The 13,093-nt window shown below is 37.6% G+C and overlaps 2 protein-coding genes across 3 annotated transcripts in view; one reads left to right on the forward strand and one right to left on the reverse strand.

Moving 5' to 3' along the window:
• Positions 1 to 1,203: 1,203 nt before the first annotated feature.
• On the reverse strand, positions 1,204 to 5,989 carry LOC139941142 (nanos homolog 1-like). Its single transcript, XM_071937590.1, has 2 exons — positions 5,712 to 5,989; positions 1,204 to 4,233 (listed from the first exon to the last, which is right to left on the reverse strand). Exons 1-2 carry the CDS (start codon positions 5,924 to 5,926, stop codon positions 3,915 to 3,917), a joined length of 534 nt encoding a protein of 177 aa, XP_071793691.1. The 5' UTR covers positions 5,927 to 5,989; the 3' UTR covers positions 1,204 to 3,914.
• A 3,671-nt stretch (positions 5,990 to 9,660) lies between these two features.
• LOC139940495 (shootin-1-like) overlaps positions 9,661 to 13,093 on the forward strand; it is a 77,527-nt gene continuing 74,094 nt past the window's right edge. For both annotated transcript variants that reach the window (XM_071936779.1, XM_071936780.1), the window contains exons 1-2: positions 9,661 to 10,002; positions 12,908 to 13,042. In XM_071936779.1, coding sequence (XP_071792880.1) covers positions 9,864 to 10,002; positions 12,908 to 13,042 — 274 coding nt within the window. In that variant the 5' untranslated portion in view covers positions 9,661 to 9,863. The remainder of the gene's footprint in view (positions 10,003 to 12,907; positions 13,043 to 13,093) is intronic.

The following is a 13,093-nucleotide window of genomic DNA, read 5'->3' on the forward strand; positions in this document are numbered from 1 at the left end:
ACCTGGGTTATTTTATTAATCTAAAACACACAAATTTGTGAAAAAGGGGTGTATACATGTATTTTTTCTCGTATCATATTGTATTGCAACTTCGATGACAAATTGAGCCCAAATTTTCACAGGTTTGTTTGGTTATGCTTATGTTGGGACACACCAAGTGAAAATGCTAGCCTTTGATGATTACCAAACATGTCTAGCGAGAACAGTCTAATTTTGTTTAGCACCCTTCACCCAACCTACTGACAATAAACAGCACCCCATAAGCGTCAAGTTACCGCCGTTGATTGACACCAGACGCGGGCCCACATTTACCGGTGCCTCCGTGCCTCGTTGTAGGGGGAGCCCCAACCACGCGAACACACTTCTAAAACGTTGAAAGCTGCAGTTGTACATCAAGTAGGGGATAATCACTTTACAATGTACAAAATTGTGAATGCGAGTATTGTTTGAAGCTTTGCATGGTGTGGATAAATGAAGAAACTAAAAATAACCACTTCCATGGTATACAACTCTTTTCTCTATGGTACACCCATGAGTATGTGTAAATCTCTTTTGTGGTAGTGTTGGCTTTCAATGTAATCCGTGCTCATAAAATGCTTTATTTAACGAATTCCAGACCTTCATGGCGCGATTGTTAGGGGTGGGGGAAAGGTAGATTAGATAGTACATTGCGACTTTCCAGTCAAGATTACAAAGCTCTGAATAAGTTTTCGGTTTGCCTTTTCTCCGACTACCATTCCCCTGTCGCCCTCTCTTCAAAGCTTAATAATTAGGCAGTGATGGTATTTCATTTCCCAATCCAACAATTTTTTTAACCCGGGCCTTAAGTTTAAAAGCAACTTTACTTTCTTTCAATATTTTCACTAAATATTCCGAAGATAAGAAATTAATGCGACATAATAGACCTTTGTCATGGTGCAGCCATCTTGAATTTCCCCCATTGATATAGATATAACCAAACCGAGCCTGGAAGAACAAATGGTTTTGTTTCATTCATAACTTTTATTCGATTTGAGGAACATCACCAAGATGGAGGCATTATGACCAAGGTATATCTAAATTTATTTAGTGTCAGCAATTTCCCAGTATAAATTTGACCAGTTAGTTTCCCCTATGAATTCTTAACCTTTTTATTTCCATAACAAAATCAAACAAATAAAGATTTCACAAATAGACAGAGTTCTTCAGCTTTCATAACAAATTTTATAATTCTTTATTGATCGAATATTTCTCATTGATTGTTAAATAAAAGAGGAATTCCACTTTTCTTGTAATAATTTAAATTGAAAACATCAGTAATTTTACTCAAGTTTGATTACATCTTCTGCAAAGATTTGCTTTGGCTTTATCACAATATTATTTATTTGAATAATAACAGTAATAATAGAATACATGCTGGTACAGAAAAAAGGTATAAAACGATGATTCTTCTTATAGAAATTAGCAACTACATAAAACAAAGAATTTTTTTATAAACTCTTAAAAAAATCAGCTAATTGTACAGTTGATTGTTGGTATCCTCTTCAACTTTGTTTTCTAAAATTATGTAGTTCATGTATTTTTTACCATTATTCCTTCATGCACCAAATGCTGCCCTTATAAAAAAGGCGAGAACACACATAAAAATAAATCTTGGGTAGGCTGAAAATATTGCTTAACAATTTTCTGCTGAGCAGAATGAGCAGAATTGAGCAGAATACCAGTCACAAATTGTACTTAAGGCATGGTAGTTTGGCTGGTAACCTATCTGGTTAGTGTTCAGCTACTTTTAGTGCTTAGACAGCTCTCTGAAATTGCGCCAAGCAAGGGCCCAACCTAATTAAGCATGTAAAGCAGAAATAAAACTTGCCAAGCAGACAAAAACTGGTAATGGCTCAGTTGCCCACTCATTCCTTGTCATAGCTAAGAAATTTGCTAAGCAACATTTTCTTCTTTTCACATTAATATATAATTAGACATTGATGACAACAAATTCAAAAGAAGAAAAAAAAGTTAAGTTTCCGGGAAAAAAAGAACAAAGGAAATTCTCTTTTTGATAGCTTCCTAGTTTCCCATTCTTGGGTCAATGAAAAATCTGTTGCTGATAACTAGAATGAGCAAAATATCAGTGAGAATATAAACCCAGAGTAAACTCAGTGTTTCAGATCAAAACAATTGGTATTGTACATCAACACTTAATGGACTCACTTCATACCTGTTTTTAGAACTGCTGCTCCTGGCCAACGAAATTTAAATTAATTACAGTTATTTGGTGGCAAGTTAACAGATACAATACAAAATAATATAAAAAAAGCATTTAAATTCAAATAACATCAACTGACAAGTCCGTCTTATTCTAATATTTAAACAGGAAAAGTCAACAGTACAGACACGCAACGATTAGAAAAATTTACTAAAATCTTCAGTGCATGCATAAGAGTAATTATTGTAGTCGATTAAAAAAAATCTTGATTCATAATCATGTATAAAAATCTGTCAATACTTAATAATTAAAATACCATAACTAAAACAAAGTAAATAGTACTTCAGAATAGTGGAGTTTTCTTTTTGAATCCTGCTTTATCAACAAAAAACAGCTATAACTTTTTATACTGGCCAAGTTTACCAACCTCCAACATTTCGTTTATTGTTGATCAACAACAGGATTGTTTGGCAACTACAAAATCACCTAGTTAGGGTTGGAAATTGGTGGTATTAGGGTTAGGGGAATCGAGTTCAAGGGGAGGTTGGTGGTGTGAAACTGTTTGGGCACCAACTTTATTTTATTTAGTTACAAATATGGCGATAAATTATTTTCTGTTCAATTAGTTCAATAGTTTAGGATTCAAGGACATTCAAGTACACATTCACTTTTTGTCCAAGCCCATAAACAAATGTTCCCAATAAACTATTTCTGTCTGTTCCGAGGAAATTCAAATTTCTTTCACTTTCAGAAATGCTCAATGTAAAATAATCATCTTCAAATCGATCATCCATAAATCAGGTTGAATGAGGGCGAGTGTTTTTAAGAGGTGCGAAATTAAGAAAGTTTCATTTTTCAAGTACAAAATGCACTCTTTCACAAGGCAATTAAAAACCAAGTGCTGTATGTGCAGTGTTCTAACCGGAAATGGATGGATACATTGTATAACATTTATAAAATCTTGTCCCATATAATTATATTATTTTACTCTACTTTCGAGCAGAATGCATTATAAAATAAATCAGTTTCTGTTTCTAGCCTTCTATTTATAGGCTTTCCAGACAGTTTTATTATTTTGCATCACATAATCTGACATGCATATTTTTGCTCATAAAACATAAATGTAGCCAAGCACATAGAACTGTGTAGTGTTGTGTTTCAGTAGCCAAGGAAGAAAAAAACCTAAAAAACAATTGGAGACCAGCTGAAAGTTGTTGCATGCCTGCACATTAATATTGAAACTATTAATTCATTAAAATTACCTTGTTTTATCATAAGGCCTGCTATATTTTGAAGCTTGCAATATTTTAAACCAGTGCTATATTTTGAAACTGATAATTCCTGTTCAATTTAACAAGTTTGATTTTTTCAGTCAAATATTAGATTAGAATGAAGCATTTTACTTAACTTTCTTGATAAGAATTCAAGGTTTGGGTAAAATAGAAATTGGCACACATTCAAGACTGCCAAATAACGAGGCAGAAAAAAAAAGAATGGTATTGAAACTCAGTAAAAATAATCTAATACCGATAATGAATCCTTTCGGTGTTAATAAATGGTTTTGTTAAAGGCACAAATATGGCATTAGCACGACAACATCAAAATGAGGTAGTTGAATATAACAGAATCACCGTATCAAAAAGTAACTTTAAATAAAAATTTAGTATATCTACATAACAAACTTTCTGGTCTTCTGTACATTTCTTTCTTCTTTTTGTTCTCTGTATACAATTTACAAACAATACTGTCGTTTTCGTCCGGTGGACGTTCTTGGGGTCTTAAGAGGTGCTGGGGGAAGCTCATTTCGTTTGGTGGGACAGTACTTTAGCGTGTGGGCATGGTCTCCGTTAACGCCGCAAAGAGGACAAGTGTACGCTCTGAGGATGGGGCAAAGGGTTTTACCATCTTGATCCTTCAGTATGTGACTGGAATAAACAGACTCCCGCTCTCCGTTGTTCTTGCAGAACACGCACCACACGGTGGCTCTCTGCTTCCTCATAATCCTCCGACTGGCATCTTCCTCCGAATTCAAGGGACGGAATACATCATCCCTGCAGAGGGAAGGAAATTAAGAAAGTTGTTGGTGAAAATCAATATAAACCACTAGGAAAACCGACTGGGCAATTGTGTTTTAAATGATTTGGGGGTTGAGCAAAGACAAATCTTTTTGAGTGGGACTATTCATTAACCTCCAGATTAACGTGCCGGAGCTATCCAATTCTAAGCCCTATATTGGGAAAATTATAAAGAAATTTGATTTTGAAATTTGCCGTGCAAGTTCATCTGTTTCATCGCAAATCTTAGCTGGAGTACCAACAGTTGTGTTAAGTGGCAGTCTGCATTGCTATTTTTGCCAAAACATAGCCTGTGCTTTTGAGACTGCGTTCCAGGCAAGATGTATAGTTCGATTTTCTGGATCCAAGTCCCAACGCACTTTTTACATTGGGTCAGATTCTGGCATTGCTTGTCAAAGAAGGCAACAAACGTCTGAACACATCAGTAGACTCGAGTTACACTCGACATTATATCAGTCGACAAAAGTGCATTTGTGAAAATAGCAACAAATTTAGCAAATCTGATCTTACAAAAAAGGGTTGAAGTTGCACATAGTTGATTTTGTTTACAGCCACAGGGTAAAAACTCCTAGAACTACATGGAGACGATAGTGGAACGGACCTCTCATAGTTCTAGGCAAGACGGGCTAAAACAGGGACAGGGTTGAGAAAAGTGAAGTTTGAAAATGAACTTGCTGTACCCAATTCAATGATTTTACTATTGTTGCATATACTGGCCAACAATAACTTTATTGAGCGAGATAAAACCAAAACCAAAAGGTTGATCTAATAAAATGAAATAAATTGACTTGGCAAGTCAAATTGGTTTGGCATGTTTGAAGCACACGGAATTGACACTTAGTTTTACAAAAAGATAACAATCAAAAATCTGTTCAAGCTTCAGTTTTTCTGTAAATATTTAACAAGTCTGTTTTTATGAAAGCTCTGTATTTATAGCTGAATTCATCTTGTATGGTTTTAATATTAACCCAATTTAATAGCTAACAGTTTACAACTTAAAATTCCTAAATGTTAATATTTTCCAATGTACAACTTAAAAAGGTAGCAATTTCTTTTAAGCACCAATTGAGGCAAACAAATATTTTTTTCTCATTTTGCCTGGTTGACGAAAAAACCCGTTAAATCTCCATTGGTTGGAAAGCAACATTTTAAGTGTTTTCATTTGATCTCAGTCATGTCACCTCGTAGAGTCATATAAGGGACAATTCTGAATCCTGCTAGTGCGTGCCACCACCCTTCCACTCATTTGACAACAAGGAATACCTCTTTCGAGTGTATTTAATACCATTTTTTTTTTAACAACTAAAAAAAGGGCGACAGGATAGGGAATTTTTTCCAAACTGAAAAAACATGTTTAACACTTTCGACATGTTCAACATGCCTTCTCAATTTCCATTTTAATAAAGTTTTGCTTGTCAAAACATCACCTAAACCCCGGTGTAATTTGAACATACCTGTAGAGCGAGTCCAGCCTCTCTACCATCGACTCCGTCCCATTCCTCCGGAACTCGGTCATGACATCTCCTCCCCCACGAGTCGGCCATATCGAAGACGAGTACAAGTCTTCATAGTCGTCCTGGGGCTGCTCCACTCTGCCCACCAGTTTAGCCAGACCCAAGTAGTCTTTCATGGGTGAAAACCAATGCAAAGTAGACAATCCAGCGTCCATTTTTCTGCTGTTAGTAGTCAAGTTTGTCTTACTTTTTTTCCAGTTGCTCTCGACAGTTCCCAAAAATTGTTTTACACAGCGCCCACGTGGACTCGCCTATTTGTAAATAGAGGCACACAGGTGGGCGGGTCTTAAGTCATTAACAGTGACACAAATGCAGCCAATCAACTCAAAGATTTCGTAAGTGCCAAACTGTGTGCATTCAGGGGGACCCATGATCTTATGCGAAGCACGTGTTGATACAATGAAGACTGGTCGTCTTCGGTTCTGTGCAGGATCACAGAACTCCGATAATTATAAACAAAATATATACAGACAACTTGCCGCCTGTACGTGGATTCGGTAGGAGAAATAGACAAAATAGTGCGTTAATTAGTTTAGAATGAAGGTTTTGTCTGCAAATCAGCTGATGTGATAAATGTGATAAACTTTATAGGGTTTGATGCATTTTTGCATGGTGAGGTATAGTTGGTTTGCGCATGGTTTGCGGTAGTATGTGTTCTGTAGAGGACTGTCTTGCTAAACTGTAATAAACTTTGTTTGTGTCCCCTTCTGATCATACAATCTCAAGTTTATGCCCAATTTTATAGAGCACAAAAGGTAGCACAACATAATTATGGTTACAAGAATAAGGTTACCAGCCAAACTACCATGTTGTGTGTATAATTTCTGACTGGTATTCTTGCTTCTCGTTTCTGCTAAGCACAAAGTCGTTAACCAATTTCTTGTGTTTTTTTATTATAAAGCAGCTTGAAGTTGGCCGGGCCCCAGCAAAATCGAAAGCAAAGATTTATTAAGATTTCTGAATAATAGCAATTGGTATCTCGCCCAGTGATGAAACCACAGAGAATGGGCAAGTATGGCAAGATTTGACAGGAAGTTCCAAGCCGAACCGTGAGGATCGTTCCAACAAGTTTCCAGGAGGCCTGTGTTTGGGTTGACTTTTCGGGTTACTGTTTTCCAACACATTAGTGTTTGTGCAACCATGGAGCAACACGGTTTCCATGTTGGTGTGAATTGGTAACCAAGACTGTGCACTCTAAATTTGAAGAATTGTTTAGTTAATCCATGGGAGTTGTGATTAGGGACCAATCAATTTTTAAAATTTAAAAATAAATCTTTTAGATTCAAATTTAAAAAAAGGCTTAGGAGTTATTTATATATTTAAAATGGATTGGTCCCTATAATAACAACCTTTTTGATTATTATTAAGTTTTAAATCCCTCCCATTGTACTATCCCTATAGGGATTGGAAAGGACCGGGTTGTGACCCTTATTTCGCAAAAGCGCGATGACCGAGCACAAGTACTGTTTACGTAATGTTTCTGGCAAAAAGGTCCTTTGATTGTCTTGCAATTCATTCCAATGTACGGAAGGAGGAACATTGCCGCTCTCTTGCACCCCCCTTTTTATCGGTAAACCATAGAGCAAGGCTTGCTCTGTTCCGAGAAGACATCGTGGGGTGTATGGCTGAGCGGTCAGACCATAGATCACAAAAATCAAGTTCAGGTGCGACATGAGCGTGGGTTCGAATCCTGGTCAGGTCACTTGTTTGTATCCATGATCAAGATGCTATACCATTGCTTCTCTTCATCCAGGGACGTTGAAGGATTCATGGGGTAGAGGTTGATAATGTGTCTGAAAAGCATTTGGAGCGCCACGGCAGCACAGGGCTGTATACTCCCCAGGGAGGGGGGGGGGGGGGGTGGGGGTAGAAAGAATCACATGAATTATTAGCCGAATGACAAGTGGATTGGTGTACGTTATTGTAAAATGCGCTATTGTTACTAACTTGTTTGTTGTCACCACTCTTTGAAGAACAAGAAAACCAAGTCCACAGTCAACTTTTATTGCACAAATTACAACCTGGTTTATGCCACTTGTGTGCGTTGGACTCGGACAGTCTTGAAGGTGGAGTGGTGGAACGTCACATTTACGAACAGGTTGATCCCTAGGCTAGCTTGGCCCCGCGGGTTGTTTTGACAATTATTGCGAGTGCTTTGCGTACGCGCTAAGGGCTTCAGACGAGAGAACGGACCCTGGAGCCGAATTCAAAGCCGAAGTCGTGGTTTCGAAAAGGGCCTGAGTTGAACGCATCATCATTGTTACTAGCGCCCTCGTGTGTCGGTTTGTTTCCTTTTGTTCGGGCCGAACCCCGAAGTTTGTTGTGTATCGAATGATAAACTTAAAGGAAGGCACTAAATACTAAACTCCACAGCGGTTCGGCCCATCGGAGAATACCCGAGCGAGAATGACCTTATGACGTCATTTTGCATATGCTTGCATCTTTTAGACATGAAAATATTAACAACCAGGTCCTAGTGGTTAGTCCACTCTTATGTAACAACTCCCCAAACCTGCTGCGTGGGGGATCGTCGCGAACCGTGCCGGAATGTTCCGAGAGCACACGAAAAGTTCCGAACCGCTGTAGAGGTTAGTTTTTAGTGCCTTCCAAAGTTAAAGGGGGGGGGGACTAGTTGGTTGGGACGGGGCATACATTGGTTGGGAGGGAGAACATGGCGCTATAATTGGCGACGCAAAACCCTAATTTTAATTTCTATTCGCGTCACTACATGCATTATCTCTGACCGAATTCATCACCTCAATAGATAGAGGGCGCTTACCAAGATGCTAGTTTGAATCGCGTGGAGCACCACTGACAATTTTATTTGATGGTCTAACAGCCACTGGGTTGTTCCTTGCTCCTTTGGTTTGGGATACTTTCTAAAATATAGATTTCAATATTCCCTCAAATGACACCGGTGTGGCAGGAAATTACTGTCCATCCACAACTGTGTACAAACTTCTTCTGATAGCGCCCTCTTTTGAATTATCCTCCTTCATTCAGCCCACGTTTTAATTTACCATATTGAATGGGAATAATAATGAGAACGGAATCTCCGGAGGTCACATTTCCCTGGGGACACCGGCCTATTAAAAAGGCGACCACCGATTTTTATGACATTAAATAAACAGTTTTTTTTTTCCAAAGGGATTTTTGTACGGAAATGTATAGAGATGTTGAATTATCTAAAAATATAAATTAATATTGTAGCAGCAATATTTGTGTCAAGTGGTATCACTGCCAGGGGTTTGAACTAAAGACACAATTGACTAAACACATTGTTGCTTTTGGAATACATTTTCTGGCCGTTTGTTGAACAAAAAAACCTCTCAAACCGAACTTCCTTATTGTATTGTAACGTATGCTTATTGTTTGTAATTAATTTTGAACTGAGGCCAGTGTAGCTTGGCAAATTTCTTAGCTAAGGAAAAATTAAGTGGGTTACAACAATGTAGTTATTATCCCGTTTTTCTGAAGCAATAATTTTGCGTGCTTAGCATTGGCAATTCGGTGTAAGCTTTTATGAAATTGGGCCATTGTGATTCGGGGAAATCCCCGTCTAAAGTCACCTCGCAAAAGCATGGCACGATTGTTGGAGTTCTACCTACGGTCTGTACCATTCAGCAAAAGGGGTGTTAAAAAAAACTCTTGATAACGCCGTACGTTAAAAACTTGTCTTTTTACACATATATTTCAAGTTCACGTTCTCATTTGAACGTCTATGTTATTCAGGAGTGTACAACACTGCATCAGTGGAACTTTAAAGTCATAGTGTCATGTTGAAAAGAACGGGGGGCGGGGGGGAATTTTAACTTGTAAATTGCTACCTATTTTTTGTTTGCCGAAGTCCTGTGGTGCAGGTAGGCGGAAGTTGTTGAAGAAATAGCGGTATGCCTACTGCACACATTCAACAAGTACATTGCAGTCTTTGATTTCGTTTGTATTATTTCTACCTCCATGCACACACACCTACTAAAAGTCCAATCCATAAAAACACTCGTCGTTGTACTTGAGTAGGGTTGGTTACTGAGTGACAACCATTGCATTTTATTTCTAAAAAGCTGAAACTTCCTGCTTTCAACGTTGGAGAAAATGGCCGGTGTGGAAGAAGAACGTGTTTCAACTGAGGTGGGGGAGGAAACATCAACTGTGTCAACGAGTAAAACATCTCCTAACCAAAGCACAACAGCTGACAGTGAACTTGCAACTTTCAAAAAAGTTGCTGCCCAAGGTAAATATAATAATAACTGCACATTCAATTTTGGATGAATGAGGAAATGGCCATGTCACATATAAAAGCAAATGGATAAAACATTTGCATTGTATGTAGTTGCAGTGTGGTTACGGAAAGAAAAAATGTGGTTTTAATGGCCTACAACTACAATGCTACACAATGTCAATACTCAATTTGTATTGCTATTTATGTCATGATTTTACACATTGTAATTCCTATTCTTCTAGCTCAGATCATCCCACATCCCATCCATGCTGCTTCTTGATGTCTTGGCCAACATGACCAAGTGTACGGATAACTTTCCGTATCCTGCCACCACTTTTTCACTCTTTTTTTTACAAAAAGGGATATCTCATTGAGGCAAATTAGATACTATATTATTTCATATCGAATGAAAAAAGTGGTGGCGCCATACGGAAAGTTATCTAGTGGGGGCGTGATGATGATATATGGAATGTTTTCCAAGTGTACTCCTACAGTTCTACTAGAACTGTGACTATGACTATGTGTGATGTTCATTCATGTGATGTTCTTTGTACCCAAACGCGGGTAAAGAAAATCCATGAACCGCAAAAATCAAAATCTGCAAAAATTTATAAATTCTTACCGTTAATTATATGATTTTTTTTAAAGAGGGTCCTGAATTTTTTGTGACTCTACATGTGAATATGTTGAGGCTGACGGTGACCATAGATGATTTAGGAAAAGTGTTGAATTTATTTGCTTTTTACTCTATTATAGGCTATATATGACCCCCAAAGAACAACCTAAAACTATCTCATTTTACCTAGATCAAGATTATGTTTACCACTGCAGGTGGGTGGTGTAAAACAGAATCATGAACCCTGTTCAGTAATCACTGGAACATGATCATTTATGTCACTATTCACAATTTGAAAGACACTGGACCCTGTGGTAATTGTCAAAGACCAGTCGTCCCACTTGGTGTATCCCAACAATGCACAAAATAACAAACCTGTGAAAATTTTAGCTCATGTGGTCGTTGAAACTGCGAGATGTTACATTACGGAAGAAAAAACACCCTTGTCACACGAAGTTGTGTGCTTTCAGTGTCTTTAATACTAAAACAAATTTATAAAGCAGCTTGCAACCAATATTGTCAACAGTTTAAAAAATACAAATATTTGTTGAATGGTTCAAAAATCAGATTGAACTCTGAAAAATAGTAAGGATCATGTACAGCAATCCAGCCCATACTGTGTCTGCATTGTTGAGCTGTGACCTTTGAGTTTGCTTTGTATTTAAATAATCAATTGTGTGTGAGAGAAACCATGCAATGCAAACACAATCCCTTTTGTGTTTGTGTCCCAGACAGTGCGGAGGGAAATCCCCCTGGTTGTAAGTGGTGAATAAAAACAGGAAAAAAACGAAAGTCCTATGAAGCAATATTTATTGGGAGATTTACTAGCCCATGAAATATTCAGACAAGATGATATAAAAGGGATGTTAAATTTGCATTGGGGATAAAGATGATTAACCTCGGTTTTATACCCATATACATATGTACATCATTGTGTGTTACCACTGTATACTTAGTAATTTCCTTAAGTTCTGTGGGAGTAAATAGACGATGTTATAACTTTAGACCTGTTGCATTGCATAATGCGTAAAAATGACCTTCAGGCATTGGGTTAGTGGTTTCTTTCTGGCCCTGTTGGACTTCAGGGGCCAATTTCATAGAGCTGAGTATTTTAAAGCAAAAAAACTGCTGAAGCACGACAATAGCTCGTTAAACTTTTTACATTCTGGCCAAATTGTCATGACATAATATACATTGCCTGTGACTGGTATTTAGCTGTTGTTTACTTAGCATAACAATTGAGTGGAGTCTTGGCCTGTAATCTGATTTTACTAAGCAAGGATTTTTTTTGCTTTTAAAGGAACACGTTGCCTTGGATCGGTCGAGTTGGTCTTTGAAAAGCGTCCTGTAACCGTTTGTTATAACATCGATATGGTTAGAAAGATGTTGTAAAAGTAGAATACAATGAGCTACACAAATATGCCTCGAAATTGCATGGTTTTCGTTTAACTTCATCAACAAACACGGTCGGCCATTTATGGGAGTTAACACGTTGACTACCATAAATGGCCGACCGTGTTAGTTCGCGACGTAAAATGAAAACCGTGCAATTTTGAGTGATACTTGTGTGGATCATTATATTCTAGTTTTAAAATATCTTTCTAACCATGCATTTCATAACAAACTGTTTCAAACGATTTTCATAGACCAACTCGTCCGATCCAAGGCAACGTGTTCCTTTAAAAGCAAAATGTTATGAAGCAGCTCTTTGAAATTGGGACCAGTTAAATCCCTTGCTTTGCATATGGTTTGAGTTTCTGCGCCTATGAAATTTAGAGCCCATATTACTGATACTATCAGAAGCTAAAGACAAACATACCATATTAAAAAGTTTGTAATGTTTTCCATAGACTTTAAGATTTTCCAATGGAAGTGCCCATTGCAAAGTGAAAATGGCCTTGCCCTCTCAAGGCGTAATTCCAGGCCTGACTTGTTGGTAAAAAAATATGGAAGAAGAACCGTGATGTTTTTTCAAGATTTTGCTCTTCAGAATATTTCTCCCATTGACATTATTATGCACATTTTAGGGTCTGTATACAATTGGTAAAAACCCTGAATATGAATGTCAATAAAAACATACCTGGTAAGAAATACAGCGGCTTTGGATAGTATAATGCATTTTGAGAAACATTCACTTTGAGGTACTGCCATTATGGAAAATATCACTTTTATCACAAAAAAATTAATATAAGAAGCATTATAAGGATCTAACCAGAACCTTTGGAATAGTGGGTTTTATGTCCAAACAGTCACACTGCAGAGATCTTGAAATTTATCTGTTTTAAAATTGTCCTCCATCAGCGCTTCAAGAACATGGAGATCTCAAAAAGAAGTACGAGAAACTCAGGCACAAGTTTCAGGAGAGCGAGAAACAACGCAAGGCCACTGAGAAGAAATTAGATGAATCTGACCATAAGTTCAAACATCTCAGTGTAGGTACGTAGGAATGAAGATGTTCTGGCTTAAGGCCGAGTCACACTGCAGCGA

The sequence above is a fragment of the Asterias amurensis genome, chromosome 8 (genome assembly GCF_032118995.1).
Source record: "Asterias amurensis chromosome 8, ASM3211899v1".
In the NCBI taxonomy this organism is placed as follows: Eukaryota; Metazoa; Echinodermata; class Asteroidea; order Forcipulatida; family Asteriidae; genus Asterias; species Asterias amurensis.

Coding starts and splice junctions, on each gene's coding strand:
- LOC139941142 (XM_071937590.1), bottom strand. CDS start 5,926: ATGGACGCTGGATTGTCTACTTTGCATTGGTTTTCACCCATGAAAGAC. Junction 4,234..5,711: donor AGGCTGGACTCGCTCTACAG/GTATGTTCAAAT, acceptor TTCCCTCTGCAG/GGATGATGTATTCCGTCCCT.